The 16,636-nt window shown below is 43.8% G+C and overlaps 1 protein-coding gene across 1 annotated transcript; it reads right to left on the bottom strand.

The window, feature by feature from the left end:
• Positions 1-5,992: 5,992 nt before the first annotated feature.
• LOC147013132 (olfactory receptor 1L8-like) lies at positions 5,993-16,420 on the bottom strand. The gene is made up of 2 exons (XM_085853442.1): positions 16,197-16,420; positions 5,993-7,127 (listed from the first exon to the last, which is right to left on the bottom strand). The coding sequence occupies exon 2, from the start codon at positions 7,024-7,026 to the stop codon at positions 6,016-6,018; it is 1,011 nt and encodes a 336-aa protein (XP_085709568.1). The 5' UTR covers positions 7,027-7,127; positions 16,197-16,420; the 3' UTR covers positions 5,993-6,015.
• Between the last annotated feature and the right edge of the window lie 216 nt (positions 16,421-16,636).

The following is a 16,636-nucleotide window of genomic DNA, read 5'->3' as shown; positions in this document are numbered from 1 at the left end:
GAGCTCCTCAATGCCAGACATGAAATCCGAGCCGTATCCCTAGACATATCACGTACTTTTGACATGGTCTGGCACCCTGCCTTGCTCACCAAACTCTCTTCCTTTGGTATCCAAGGACATCTCCACTCATGGCTCGCAGACTTCCTCTCCTGTTGAAGTCAATGTGTGGCCCTAAATGGAGTTCTTTCATCCCCCCTTCCTGTCCAGGCAGGACTTCCTCAAGGTAGCGTTCTGGGCCCTGTTCTTTTTCTGGTTTTCATGAATGATCTCTCCGACTCTCTGGAAAATCCTCTATATCTCTTTGCTGATGACTCCACCCTCTGCTGTACCATCGGTCATCCCTCAGACCGGCAAGCAGCAGCTTCTTCGCTCACTGCAGATCTGGGTAAAATCACAAACTGGTTCAACACGTGGAACATGTCTTTCAATCCAGACAAATCTCACACTCTCACTACGTCTCTCCGAAAGGACCGTTTGGAACCCCTCCCCTCCCCCCCCCATCCACTTTCTCAACAATCCTCTGGAAGAAGTCCTTTCTTTCAAGCTTCTGGGTCTCACGATCTGCCAGGACCTTGCCTGGGAAAGCCACTTTTCATACCTCGCCTCCAAAGCCAGTCGCCGACTGGGAATCCTTCGTCATGCAAAGTCCTTCCTCAGCCCAACTGAGCTCCTGACCACAAACAAAGCTTTCATCCACAGCCTGATGGAGTACTGCTCTCCGCTCTGGCCTGGTGCTCCTGCCTCCCACCTTTCTCGGCTTCACGCTGTGGAAACCAAGGCATTTCGGATCATTGGCATCTCCCGCCTCTTTGGGCCTCTCACTCTCTCACCATAGGCTGGTCTGTGGTCTTTCTGTCTTCTACCGTCTCCTCTCCAGCCTAACCCCCCTTGCTCTCTCTGCGATTTGTCCCCACCACATTTCCGCAGGGCACTCAAAGTCCGCCAACAACCCCCTTCTGGTAAAGCTACCAAAATCACGAATCACTGCTCACCTTCATTCCTCTTTTTTCCCGCCTTGGGAATAAACTCCCTCACTTTGTTCATTCCCATTCTTCCCTCCAGGCCTTCAAAACAGCTGTTCAGCACCACCTCTTATCATCCCTCATCCAAATCCTCTCTTTCCTGCCCCCGATAATCCACCCAAGCCCACCTCCTTCAAATTCCCTGCTTTCCTTCCTGAAAGTCCCTGTAATTTCCATCTTGTATTCCCCATGTTCCCCGTCCCATCCCTCTCCCTTCCACAGATCTCCTAATGTCTCTGTTCCCCACTCTTTTGTCCTTCCCACTCCCGCCCCTCTTGTCTCACGCCCCCCTTGCTGTGCGTTGTGTGTTAGCTCTCATCTGAGCCTCGACAAGGTATACAAAAAAAGGGATCAATTAATCACTTTTTGGAACAAATACTCATCCATGCGCATCGATTTTCATTACAAAAGAATAACAAAGAATAAAATGACAATAAAACAATTTTGAAAAAACTTACTCATACGTTTACCACGTCTACCGGATGGGTCATACCAAACACCACCTGGAGACACCCAGAGACGTTATTTTTCTTGGCAGTCGGAACTGCTGTTGAGCTCAATTCCGCCGTTGAAATCTTCATTCTGCTGTCTAAATTTTGAGGTTAAGGGTTTGTAGAGCATACTGAGCATATCACATTTTAGTTTTAAAACGTGAGTGGAAATCAAATAAAGTTACGAACGTTCCTATTTGGTCACGAGTCAAAACTGCACTCCCTTCAGCGGTGCGGTTCCTCGCTTCCTGAGGACGCCAGATCATGTTAGAGATCGAATGATGACCTGTCGGGTGATGGACTACATCCTTATGATGGGTGCAGATCCGGTGTAGCGCTTCACGTCACAAGGGAGCTTCAGTGTCTTCGGACCCAGTGTAAATCGGCAAGGGGAGTTGATCCCGACGCGCCAGTCCTTGGCATCCTTGAACGCTATTGTGGGAAGGGGGGGCTTGAGAAGTCGTGGTGGGGATGGGGTTTGAAGGCTGTAAGTGGGGAGGGGATCGATGCATTATGGTTGGGGGAGGGAGGAGAGGAAATTATGGGACAGAGATGGGAGGGGGAGGTTGAGGGTTCAGTTGTGGCATGGAGGGCATTTTGAGTTAGGAAGGGATTGATGCCTTCGAGTTTGGTTGAGGAGCATGAGGACTTGGGGTTGGGGGTGGGGGGTTGATGACTTGTGCTTTGTGAGGGGGAATGAGGTGTGTTGACCACTTGAAGTTACATTTAGCATTGTGCATATGTTCCACGAGTCTCTGCTTGTACAGTAATATACTGGATACCTAATTAATTGCCTGAGAAAATTGGGGTTTGTTTTCTACTTTAATGGTGGGGGGCACTACCATGGGCCACTCCCGATAAAGGTTTCTGAGTTGCTTCAAGTGGCTGAACTTCTTTATTGGAACCTGGTGATTGCACTTTCAAATCCTGAACCCATAGTGTTGTCAATGGCAAACTGACCAGCAATACCACACAAAGGGTCCCTCCATTGATGAAGTGGCCATTCTTCAATGATGACAAACAAACCCTCTGTATCGGTTTGATTGGCTCCCCAAAAGGGGAAGTGTAAGATGGTTTCACTGAATCACAAAGGTTTTATTCAAACTGTCAATGGCGTTGAAGTTTCAGGTTCAGTGTCATGGTCATCAGCACCAAACTGGTTTATTATCCCCCATTTATCTTAGTCTGAAATGGGGGCTTTTGGATTTGGTCACGATTTTTGTGTGCGTGCATCCACAACCATATATCGGATATGCATGGACCGATTTTATTCGGACTTGACTCAAAGACAATACATGATGGTATTCGTGTGTCCATCATTTTGTTTCGCAATGCGATCAAAGATGGCCGAGTGGCAGCCATTTCAGTTGCAAAAACCCTGATGCTGAACACATCCTCTCGGACATGCATTTACCGATGTTGTTTAAACTTGGCACACAGATTAAAAAAAAAAAAAAGTGATGACTCACATATGCACGTCATTCTTTTTCCGACATCAGATCCAAGATGGCTGACTGGCGACCATTTTAGTTGTAAAAAAAAAACAACCTGTGTTGAAAACGTCCTCATCCATTTCTCGAACATGTGTTTACTGACATTGTTCAAAATTGGCACACAGATAGTGAATGACGGCTTACATATGCACGCCATTTTTAAAGATCATATCCAGGATGGCCGACTAGCGGCAAATTTGTTACTTCGATGTGTCCCCAACATTTCTCAGATATGCATGGTCCAATTTTGTTCTAACGTGGCATAAGGACAGTATTTGATGGCGTACACGTGCAACTCACTTTATTTTGCGATCTAATCAAAGATGGCCGACCAGTAGCCATTTTCGTTGTACATGAATATGGGATAGCCCTTTAACTCTGTCCAGACATTTGACATTTATGTCTTTTTTTTTACTTGTTTAACTCAAAATGCTCGGCTTTTTATTTTACATCCCTCAAAGTGGGTTGGGGAACACCACGACAGTAAGGTGTGACAAGTCTGGATGCGGCAATGGTTCACGAGCTGTATTTGATGATGTAGATTGTTTCAGAAGTCAAGGATGAGACAATGTGATAATTTTTGACAGAGTTATAAAAATGATCAACATGATGTGGTACGGGTGACAGGTTAGTAGCTGCAAAATGTCGAAAACCCGGTTTCGTTCAACAACTTTCAAAATTTGACCTTTGCATAACCTTTAAAGGTCACAAAACAATGTTGTGGACATTAAAATACGGAAACAGGATACGTGCTATAGGTTGTTGGAGTTAGTTCATCGAAGAAGGTCGAAAACCCGGTTCAATTCCCACAACTTTGAAAATTTGACCTTTATGAACGTTAAAGGTCAAAGGTCAAGGATTATGACCTTTGGTGCAAAACTTCCTCTGGAACATTCCAGGAACAATATAACGTCATGTAGGCTATCTGGCATTTCACACTCCTCGGACTATCCATACTTTGATGAAATCAGCGTAAAAACAAACTTGAAGGGGGCGCCACGGGCAAGGTGTTCGAGATAGAGCAAAATGGTTTCAAGACTTTAGGTGGCGAATGACCTCAAGATTATGCATAAAAAATATTGTCATCCGAGCTCTCAAAGTTTGGGCGGTCGTATGATTTTATGTCAAAATTCGCAATTTTCTAAATTCATGACCTTGTGACCTTGACCTTGGGCCGAAAATGAAAAATCGAGCTCCGTGGGGCTATGCAGGTGCCATTGGGCTAACCAAATACCGAAACCCTGCCAGATTCGACAAACCCCTCAGAGAAGATGTAACTTGAAATCGGCTACCCCCTAAAAACATGTTTTTTGGATGTGGCTCCGCCCATAATGGGCGCAGCATGCCCATTCTCAGGAAAACACAACTAGATCATGATATAAACCTCCCACCCAAATTTTATCAGGATCGGATCAAAACCCACGGCACTATGCTCGGGATAGACAGACAGACACACAGACAGACAGACAGACAGACAGACACATAACGAATATAGTGGTCAGTTACTGACTCGTGAACCAAAATTAGTGAAACCCTACTTGTAAACAAAGAAATGAGCAAAGGTCGGGAAAGAAAGAAAAGGTTAGGATACAAATCGATACAGAATATAAACGAAATGTACACAATTTATAATGTTGAGAGGAATCCATAATCCACCGAGTTCTGTACATTGTTGTGACTTTGCACGTTTATTGATAAACATGTTCTACATTTTTCATCATTCACATAATCATGGGCAGAGTGTTTATAAAGAGGATTTAGGGAAAGCAAGCACAACTTCCTTGTGAGACAATCATGTGGCACCGCAGAGGATGGATGTTCTTGAGCCAACATCTGCACGAATAAAATGCAATGTGTGTGTGTGTGTGTGTGTGTGTGTGTGTGTGTGTGTGTGTGTGTGTGTGTGTGTGTGTGTGTGTGTGTGTGTGTGTGTGTGTGTATATGTGTGTGTGTGTGTGTGTGTTTACATATGCGGTTTCAGAATGTAGACTGGAGTCCTTCCAGGGCAGGCTCAAAGTATCCATCTTCATTTCGCTAAGGGGTCACGATTCATGGACCAAGCTGTGAAGTTTTCTGTTTTCAACGTTTTGCACCAAGGATTCTCTTCAGGAGCGTCACTGAGCCATGGATGGCTTCCAACTGTAGTTCGCTTGTAGTGATATTCCAAAGGATCGTGTTTTAATCTCTGTGAGGTTCTTCATCATCACTGGGACAACTTTGGCATTCTTCAGCTTCCAGGATGTTTTCCCTACGTGCTTGAGGTCTTGGTAGTTGGTCATTTTCTTGATTTCTGCATCATTAGTTCAAAATCACCGGTATTAACACCTCAATGAGCAATGCCTTCTTCTGTGTTTTATTTTTTTGCACCAAAGTATGATATCTGATCGCAATGCTTTGTTTTCGATGTTCACGCTCAGTGAGATCATGAGGTCGTATGTGAGTGGTACTTCCATGTTTTCAGTGATTGCTTTTGGTTCATTTTCCCACAAATTTTCAGGAACTGGAATATCAGAGTATTTGCAGATGTACCAGCAGATTGCTTGACAAACTCAGTTGTGTTATTGTGTGAACCACTGTTCTGACAGTTTTTTTTGTTTTCGTGTTCGTTCATCAAGCATCACATATGATTCTCTTTACGAACCCCACCTTCACCCCCCCACCTGTCTATTTTTTTCCTCCTCTCCCCCACCCTTCTCTCTCATTCTGTGCCCTCCTCGCTCCCCCCTCCTCATAAAATGTCGCTCTCTCCTCCCACACCTCTCTCACTGTCTCTGCCTGTTTGTGTGTGTCTCTCACACGCACCCTCCCTCCCGCAGTGAATAGCACATTTGGTGAGGTGTCGTCCCTCTTCACACCTCCCCCGCCAACTCCGCTCTCCTCATCCTCTCTGCCTCCCCCTTCCCCCTCTCAACTGCCTCCTCCCCCTCTCTCTCTCTCCCTTCCACTTTCTCCACCCCCCCCCACCCCACACTTTATTGACCTGTGAGCTACATTGCATTGCCTGTGGATTTATATATTAATGTATTTTATTTTAATTTGATTTATTTTTGTTTTGAACCTGGATCCCCACAAGGAATGCCTGTAAGCCCGAGTTAGAGGTTTGCGTATTTCTTTAATTCTCAGGCCATAGATGAGGGGGTCCGCAGTTGGTGAAGCCACTGTCAGAACCACATAAAGGAAGAAGCGAAATATTGAGTGTTTGGCGTCGACACGGTTCATAATCGCAAAGATAAGTATGGAGCAGAACTTCACAGTGAACACCATGATTTGGGTGCAGCATGAGTGCAAGGCTTTGTTGTGAGATTCAGTTGAAGAACTTTTCCGACACACACGAACAATCTGAAATGTAGAATAGCATACTGTCGTTGTCGTCAATGTGCAAATTAAGGAAAAGTTTATGAATGTGTAAACTTTTGGTGGTAACATTCCTCTACAGGCAGCCTTTGCAATTAAACCAATTGAGCAAAAAGCATCAGGAATTACAACTTCAGAAGAACAAAAGGATAATTTTTGTGCCATGATAAAATCAGGCACAGTGATGAGCAGAGAAATGAGCAGGAGAAAACCAGCAGAGTACAGGGCCAATGTTCTTCTCACCGCCCAGGATGTATAAACATAAGGCCAAAATATGGCACAGTGTCTGTCTATGGAAATTATCCAAATGAGTAGAACAAGTGTAACGTTCGCAAATCCCAATAAGGAAGATTGAGCCAAACACTCACTAAAAGGCACTTTCCTGGGTCCAGCTAGAATACCACTTATCACAAAAGTCATCCACAGCACAAGCCAGAGCACATCTGTGATGGCAGTGAGGCTGATGTAAAGAAGCATGGGTTTTTCAAAGTGACACAGTGCACAACCTGCCACCACCATCAGGTTGAGAGACACAATGACAGGAGCCAGAGCCAGCACGGAATACAAGGCCACTCTCCAGGCATCCTGATTTGGGAACGAAGAAGTATCGAGTGTGATTGTTGATGGGTATGTGTAAGGAGTGGTAAGGTTGGTGTCCATCAACATAATTTAATGGAATTGTTACTCAAGGAATTTAGATTTTCACCGTCAGTGCGCTCCCAGTGCTATGTCCTGAAACAAGTAAGCAGTGTTTCACAGCATCAGATCTGAAATAATGAAACAAAGAAAGAATATTAAAATAGGAATGTTGTACAAATATCACATTTTTATAGATTTTTAAATAATCTGTACATAGTATGATCTGAATTAAAGTGGTGAAGGTGGTAGTTCGTCAAGATTTTTATTAGAATTATAGGATTAAAATAGCGTGGGGAGTGTTCAGAGGTGAACTACGTAGGCGAATTAAGGATATTTCATGGAACAAAACAAAAAAACATGTAAACTAAGAAATATTTGGACAAGCCGGGAGGCGACATGGCTGCTCCCTCTACATGGAAAGCTGGCCGACGCGACTAGCCGATATTCATGTACGTGCTATCAATCAATTTATCACAATAAATGTGATTATCACAGCTCTCTTAGTTTGCGACCAGAAACCCGCCTTGTGAAAGTTCAGGCATGTTTCCAAAGAGACTCTAACAAATGACAGCCCTGGTAATTCCATTTATCTATTCGCCAAAGATTATATTTTTTTATACGATGCTGTAAGACATTCTCCTTGGGCACAAAAAAAGGTCCCTCGGAGGTATTGATTTTTTTGTATAGTCCATAATAAGTGTACAATGTACGATAAAGTATTTTAGCTGTTGCTAAGCAACGAAGGTGTGCATAGCAACCATTCATTTTTGTGCACATGCTCGCCACATTGTACACATTTCACCCAAGTTTCATCAAAATCAGACTCTTTCTCTGAGAGATATTCGCAAATAACCGTTTCTGAAATGTTCGACATGTACTCGCCCAAAACCTATCTCCTCCTACAAATATTTTTTGTTTGGGCTGCAAATTGGCATGAAGGGAGCTAGATAGATTTCGCACAGAACTCTAAGCTTCGATTTTTCGATTTTTTTTTATTTTTTTCGATTTTTTGACCACTTTAAAGGGCCGTTGCTATGCCGTTGCTAGGGCCTGGGGTCCCATATTCGAAAGCACACGATTCCCAGAAATATTGGTCAAGTCAGGTCAGGTATGGGAGCATGTGCCAGAACAGCGCGTCGCTGCGTCCACTTTCCGCCGGTACTCCAGGGGCCTCCGTCTGGCCATCCCCCAAGGCAGATGCCAGGCCCATCCCCATCTCCTTGAGATGATGGTCAACCTGCTGCAACCACGAGGCACGTGGTCGGCCCACTGGCCTCCTCCACTCATGAGATTCCCTCGCTGAGAGAATCCGGTGAGCAGGATCAGCATCAGGAAAACGAGCCACATGTCCATACAGCCGTAACTGACGCTCACGGACTATGCAGGTAACAAATCTCATCCGAGTCTCTCTCAGCAACCGCTCGTTGGACACAAAATCCGACCAGCAATAGCCAAGGATTCTCCGAAGAGACCTGGTACCAAAGGAATTAAGTCTCCGTCTCAGATCCTTGGTCACAGTCCAAGTCTCGCATCCATAGAGCAAGACTGGAAGTACCAAGGACCTGAAGACTCGGACTTTCGTCCTCCCGCACAGGTACCGGCAGCACCACACCCCATGATCCAGTGAATCCATGACTCCCCAGGCCCGACCCCGACGTCTATTGACCTCTGACTCGCAGCCAGCAGAGACATGAATATCACTGCCAAGGTAAGTGAATCTCTCCACGACCTCAACATCCTCACTACAAACAGACACAGACAGGACAGCAGCATCCAAGATGCCACCGAAAGCCTGGATCTTAGTTTTGACCCAAGAAACCCGTAATCCCAGTGGCTCCGACTCCTCATTCAGCACCTCGAGGGCCCCCAAAAGGATATCCAAAGTCTCCGCAAAGATGACTGCATCATCTGCAAAATCAAGGTCCGAGATCGTGACATTCCCAAAGGATGCACCGCAGCTTGATCTCTCCGACATCCTCCATAAAATCCAGTCCATAAAGTGCTGAAAAGTGTGGGGGCCAGTACACACCCCTGACGAACTCCAGTAACAACTGCAAATAAGTCAGAGATGGTACCACTACACTTCACAGCACTCTCAGTACCAGAGTAGAGTTCAGACATCAGATCGATCACTTTTGGTGGCACCCCACGAAGACCAAGAATCCTCCAGAGGACATCCCAATTCACTGAATCGAACGCTTTACAGAGATCAACATAGGCTGCAAGCAGCCCCTGCCAAAACTCTCGTCTGCGTTCGGTTAGGACACGAAGAGCAAGGATACGGTCAATCGTTGACCTCTTTGGTGTAAAGCCTGACTGCTCTGGACGCTGGTGCTCAAGCAGATGGTGGCGAACCCTATCAAGAATTATCCGAGCAAAGACCTTGCCCGGCAGTGAGAGCAGCGTCACCCCTCGGTAGTTGTTGCAGTCTTGGCGATCACCCTTCCCTTTCCAGAGAGGAAAACAAGGCCCCTCTTCCAATCAGTTGGGATGATGCCTGTGTTCCAGGCAGAGCACAAAACTGCATGCAACGACACGAGTGCAGCATTTCCACCAGACTTGAGAAGTTCAGCATGGATGCCACAGATCCCTAGAGCTTTGCCCCATTTCAACTGGTTCACCGCAGCCCGTGTTTCCACAAGCCAAGGTGGACCACAGTTGATTCAAGGGTCAGCAACAGGGATTGTAACACCCTTGACGTCCAACTCGACAGCTGGGGGATCAGCCTCGTACAACCGCTCAAAGTAACCGGCCCAGCGGGCCTTCACTTCAGACTCCTCTGACAAGAGCCTACGACTCTCTGCTCTAACTGCAGTGCTCCAAGGAATGGGCTTGGATGAACGCAATGCGCGAATTCCCCTGTAAGCGGGACGAGAATCACCTGTCCACAGGTAATACTCTACCCCCTCACAGATTCCTCGCACATAGGCCTCCTTGTCCACCCTCAGTGCACGTACAGTTTTATGCCTCAGCTCCCTGAACAGCTCAGCTCTGCCATTCAGCCTGGCCCTGCGACTCTGGTCAATGGTTTCCAGTGTCCCTTGAGAGACAAAATTTTTCTTTGCCCTGCGGTGAGTTCCAAGACATCCACCGGCAACATCAAGACGGTGGTCTTGAAGGCGCTCCACAACTCTTCAGGACCCCCCAAAGCACCCAGACCCCCCAAGTGTCCACTCAGCCTGTTCGCAAACTCCTTAGCTACTCTCTCATCCCTGAGCTTGCAAACATCCAGCCTTGGCTAGGATGGTACCATTCTCCAGGATTCAAGGTGCAGCTTTAAAGTTGCTACAACAAGCCTGTGGTCAGTATTGAGAAACTGAGCACTCCGGTAGACCCTGCAGTTCTGGATCATCCTCCAGCGACCGTCAATGAGGACATGGTCAATCTCCTTTGCCGCACTGCCAGCGTTGGAATACCAAGTCCAGCGATGAGCTTGTGGGCGCTGAAACCATGAACCAGCCACCCTAAGTCCATGACTTCTTGCAAAATCAAGGAACTTAGTGCTATTCTGGTTCATAAACCATGGGGACCAACACACACCTCATACCCATCCCTATCAGTTCCAGTCGATGCATTGAAATCCCCCAAGACTCTAAGTGTATCTCGTCTGGGGCACTGATCAACCACAGACTTGAGCGTGGCGTAGAATGCATCCTTCACGGTGAGATCACTCGCCTCAGTCGGAGCATAAACAGAGACCAGGGAAATGACACCTCAGGAGTGACGAATCCTTAATCTCATAATATGCTCGTTGATCGGTGTTACCTCAATTATCATTGGGGTCAGATTATTGGATACAGCTACAGCAACTCCTTGGGTATGGTAACCAACAGAGCGACCAGTCCAATAGGAGGTGTAACCACCCACCATTTTCTCGCCACAATCCGGTCTCCGAACCTCTGAGAGAGCTGCAATCCCGATGTCCAAACGCTTGAGCTTAGATGATAACAGAGACAGGTGATCATCCTCTCTTAGCGATAGGACATTCCAGGCACCCACCCGAAGGGACCGCCTCAGGTTATCCCAAGGAGACCGCCGTCTGGTGGACGACACCTCAGCACCACTCCGACACACTCTCCCGCAATCTGACCCAGCGATGTTACCCCGTGGTTTCCCTCCTATCATCAAAGATGAGGGGTCCCGAAGGCTTTGCCCCAATCTCGTCATCCGGTGCACTGCCCTGCGAAGGGAAGCTGCACAGGAGGTACTCCCACGGAGTGGGTTTTCAGATTGTTTTTTGCGTTTTTGTGTTTTGCAGAATGAAGGGTTTTACGGTGGCCGGAGTGCAAATCCTGCCACAAACCTCCTAATAAAAATGTAACCCAACTGCGGGAGGACGTCTGTAGACACAGTTGGGCACTAGATATGGATGGCCGTTGGCTCACAAGGAGCTCCTCCGCCCTTTGACAGGTTTTGTTTTTAACCCTGCTCGGTGTCCATATCCAAACACCCTCCTCACCAGAAAACCTGGTGGGGGAGACGGTTTAGTCGCCGACAAACCGACCATGGAACAGGTTAGTACAGGTTTACATGGTACCTGTAGCAGGTCACAGATCGAACCCGACCTGACATATTGATCCTACATAGAAGATTTCATTAGAATCGGTTGAGTGGTTTAGCCCCGAGGCTTGACCAAAGTTTCGCGGAAAGACAGACAGAAGGAAATGTCCAGAATAAGGGTGCTCCAAGAGCAGCCAAAAATGCACTCATTGTGTAATTTAAAATCTTTTGAGAGATTGTTCATGACACATGATGCAATCTCTTTTCTCCACTCTTTTGATACAATCTCTTTTCTCCACTCTTTTGATAAAATCTCTTTTCTCCACTCTTTTGATAAAATCTCTTTTCTCCACTCTTTTGATAAAATCTCTTTTCTCCACTCTTTTGATAAAATCTCTTTTCTCTACTCTTTTGATACAATCTCTTTTCTCCACTCTTTTGATACAATCTCTTTTCTCCACTCTTTTGATACAATCTCTATTCTCCACTCTTTTGATACAATCTATTTTCTCTACTCTTTTGATACAATCTCTATTCTCCACTCTTTTGATACAATCTCTTTTATCCACTCTTTTGAAACAACCTCTATTCTCCACTCTTTGGATACAATCTCTTTTCTCCACTCATTTGATACAATCTCTTTTCTCCACTCTCTTGATACAATCTCTTTTCTCCACTCTTTTGATAAAATTGCTTTTCTCCAATCTTTTGATAAAATCTCTTTTCTCCACTCTTTTGATAAAATTGCTTTTCTCCATTCTTTTCATAAAATCTCTTTCTCCACTCTTTTGATAAAATCTCTTTTCTCCACTCTTTTGATACAATCTCTTTTCTCTACTCTTTTGTTCCAATCTCTTTTCTCCACTGTTGATCCAATCTCTTTTCTCCACTCTTTTGATATAATCTCTTTTTTTCCATACTTTTAATACAATATCTTGTCTCCACTCTTTTGATAAAATCTCTTTTCGCCACTCTTTTGATAAAATCGCTTTTCTCTCCTCTTTTGATACAATCTCTTTTCTCCACTCTTTTAATTAAATTGCTTTTTCCACTCATTTGATAAAATAAAGTTTTTTTGATTGTTGTGAAATACAAAAATTGGGGATTCTGATAATTATTTGTGAGGATTCCTTACTTTGGCTAAAAATTGTTGAATTTCATGTTGTGCAATATACTTGCAGTGTGATCGGAGAATGTTGACCTGTATGTAAAATGGGAAGAAAAATAAAGCATTCAATATTCATGAGTTCAATCGTATCCTCATTGTCCTTAAAATAAATGTCAATACCTGGTACAGCCAAAGGTAAAATATATTTCACCAGCCCTTGTCGAAAGCCAAACTGAACCGACTTTGCATCACCATCTGCCATGAACTATCAAAGGAAATAATCTTTGGAATCTCCCACCCTTGTGCCTGCTATTACCTGCACAGGTAATCTGAGCTACACATCCTGTTCAGCCTTGCCCATTGTGTCCAAACTGCACTCAGTCCTCAAACTTTACCAGGTAAGCGTATTGTGTAAGTTTCTGCATGTGCAATTGCATGTCCATCTCTTTTATATCTTATTCTTCGAAATATCAAAACTCTTTGTTTGATTACATTGTTTCCGCTGGTGTGTATCATATAAGTGTTTAAAGCTTTTCTGAGTCTCAAACCTTGAATCACTAAACCTCCAGCACTCATTCTTTCCCGCAAACATTCGTTTTACTTTGAGGACAGTTCAAAAAGTTCTCACAACGAGAAACTCACAGGAGTCCAAGAAACGCAAACTTTTTAATATTTTTAAAAACAATTGGAAAGAAAACAAATAAATACTTCCTCATGGTGTATTCTTATTTCTCGTGAATAAAAGTTAAAATGATAGAATGCTTTGCAACCAAATTGTTGCAACGTTGAACACAGATATCGTTCAGAGATCGATCCAAGTTAAACAAGAAAAATAATAACACACCATGGATGTATTGGACAGAGAGGAGTTTGATATACCATCGAGGTATTGATGGTTGTTGTTTTTTGAAAGGGCATTTATATAATACTGTACATAGAAGGGATAATAGTTTCATAGGAGATGCAGACAAAACAATTGTTGCAATAATATTATTTCAGCAGAGTTTAAGCAAATCATAAAAATATTGATAAAAAAATGAACAAACTCCACCAGGAGCAAAAGGAAGGATGAAAATGCTTTTGGAGCCATTTCTGCTGCAAAGTAAGTGGTTTTACAAAACCAGCCTCGGTGGTGTAATGGATAGAGTGTGCTTGAGTTTGTGAGATCAGTGGTTCGAACTGGCCGAGTCATACACAATACTTTTAAAATGGTATGTGTTGCTTCCTTTTTTGACAGCATTTGAAAAGATAGAGCACAGACAAACAACCATCCACCCATCCATCCATTGGGAACAGACTATGAGCAGAGCATTGGTGCTGCCTAAGCAGTCTCCTTGGCTATTGGGTACAATCCTGGACAGGTCGCCACTCTGACGCAGGATACCGGCAAGCTGGAACTCATTTTGCCACCCTCAGAAGGATGACAGGTAGAGTCAACTCCACCTGGTATTAATTCAACAGCCAAGTGGGATTTTAACTCAGGATCCTCGGATCCCAAGCCCACCATCCTAACCATGAAACCAATACCAAGCATAAACAACCATAAAGGGGTAATAATAATGCAGGCTTTGATGGGCCGAATGGCCTCCTCTTGCTCAAAGTTCCTTGAAAGGGAACTCGTAAAAAAAAAGTAAAAGGAAGAAATTAAAAATAGAAACACAAGCAAATAATAAATAAGGGAGAAGATAATGAGAGAAAAAAAAGAGGAATCTCCAGCAAGGAAAGACCAGAAATTAGTGCAAAGTGTGGGGAAGACCCATTTGGTCTGGAAGTTAATTTGGGGGGAAATTGCAACATGAAACCAAGGATTTATCAAGTTTGACAAAACTGCAATACAGGAAAAGGCTAATTCACTAAGAGGCAATGAAAGGCCATAAATTAGTGCTGAGTATGCGGAAGACCTGTTGGGTCTAGTAATGGCGGATCCACAAGGCAGTAAGTTGGGACTTGAAGATGAATATTTATTAAGTTTGAGAAAACTGCAGTCCAGGAAGAGGCAAATTGGCTCATCACACGTGAATTCTAATTTAACTTCATAAGTCCCATTAATAGGTTAATCTATCAATATAGTGCAAGATCGGAAGCTCCACGAAATGTGATTTTGGTAGTAATTTGTTCAGGATGTCCAAGATACTCGCATCCTCTTCAATAAAGAAAACGGGGATCTTTTCATCGAGCAACAAACATTGCTTCCGATGGATGGTGCACACGAGAGAACGGTCACCCGACAGTATAGATGTGTTGAGATTCAAACTCAAAACAGTAAAAATTGCGAGTGCATGCATCTAAGGTAACCTGTCAGCTCTAAATTACTGATTTATTAAAACGAGGAAACCATCTCAAGGATATAAAGGAAAACAATTTGTTCATTCACTGAGAGTTGGCCCAAATAGCTTAAGTTTAAATGATGTAGAAGATGCCGAGAAAATGAGTGAGCAGGGGCGACCTGGCGCTGCCCGGCTGCGTGAGTTTTTCCCGGTGCTGGTTTCAGGACACTTTGGACATTGAAAAGTTACCCAGGTATTGGCCTCATGGTGGTTACCTTTTCTCTGTGGACCGGCGGCAGCACTGCCTGACCCCCACATCCCAATATACACCACATAGCGGCCTTTGATGGTTGCAAGACGGATATTAAGGACAACGTGCGGGAGCTGAAAACCTTGCCCACATTCTGAAGTACCTCCACCAAAAATGTTGGACCCCAAGGTACTCCAGTTCGACCTTGAAAGAATAACGTACAAACATGTGAAAATATTTAAAGGTAATAATTAGTGTAATCCCAGGGGAAAAAAACCACTCACATCAGTTTGAAATGAAACCTTCACTGACGGACTATTTACATTCATAATTGACAAACATGACTGGAATTATATCTTGATTCCATATGGGAACAGATAATATAATTAGAAGCCGGTTCGTCCCATGAATGTTAAAACCACCAGAAAACGACGGTCCTCTAACTCGAATCCACATCGACCTGGAACCCAATGATTCTGTGGTTTTGGTTGCGTGTGTTGTTTCGAAACATCGTAAGTAGTGAAGCGATCCCGTATATCTTGTCGGTTTAGTTCTTTAAAATACTTCATAAAGAGGGTAAATCTTCCTTCATACCCAACCTCGGATAACTTTGTTTCACAAATGCCCTCACAGGTGGGGATAGCAATTCCGTGCCTCCGTTGGATGTTTCGAGAAATTTGTGTTCAAAGTATCGTGAAGATTTGATTTTGGTCCCAGATAAAAACGAGGTAAGGTTTTATTTGTTGAAGTTAAAACGTGTCTAATAAATCAATATTTCACCATTTAGAAACTGATAAAATTTTACACCAAACCAACATTTCACATTTCTATATGTACACCGAATGATGGTAACACAACAAAACTTATTTCGAAACAAGACACCTTCTAAATATGAAGGATATCAGGAACTTAATGAAATTATTTATTTGTTTTTCTAAAGTTTCAGTAATCTCATGGATGAGTTTGAATATCTTATGATTACTTTCGGGCAGGACATGAGGACACAACGACGAACAAGTGAATGTGGAATAGGATTTTACAAATCTGCACAAAAAACACAAACCACTCTTACCTCGTTTAAAGTTGATTTTTCCACGAAGTTCTCAGAACGAGATTCTCACAATCATCCAAGAAGCCAAAACTGAGGGCAAAGCGTGGATATTAATGAATTAACTATATTCCCACGTATCGCTTGTAAAATATTCAAGTTTCGGTTTCTTTTTCTCTTGGAAATATCTCATTCAAAGAACTTTTGAAATGCCCCTCATACATTCGTCGAGCTTTATAACCACAAACTATCCTTAGATTACTTACACGATCTCTCTCCTTTACATCGTCTCTGAACCCCGAACAACATTATATACATGTTGTGCATTCGTTTACTAACCCTTGAGTGGTTTCATTTAATTATCATCACAATGATGTTTCCGATTTGCAATCAAACAAATGAACTGTGAATATTACTCAACCATGACCAATTAAATAATGATTGAAAAACACTTAACCCTAGTA

The sequence above is a fragment of the Eptatretus burgeri genome, chromosome 14 (genome assembly GCF_056783735.1).
Source record: "Eptatretus burgeri isolate ZD-2024b chromosome 14, Ebu_testis_v1, whole genome shotgun sequence".
Classification (NCBI taxonomy): Eukaryota; Metazoa; Chordata; class Myxini; order Myxiniformes; family Myxinidae; genus Eptatretus; species Eptatretus burgeri.
This window is presented reverse-complemented; position numbering and strand designations above follow the sequence as displayed.

Bases quoted from the DNA above. Each gene is read 5' to 3' on its own strand.
- LOC147013132 (XM_085853442.1), bottom strand. From the start codon at position 7,026: ATGTTGATGGACACCAACCTTACCACTCCTTACACATACCCATCAACA.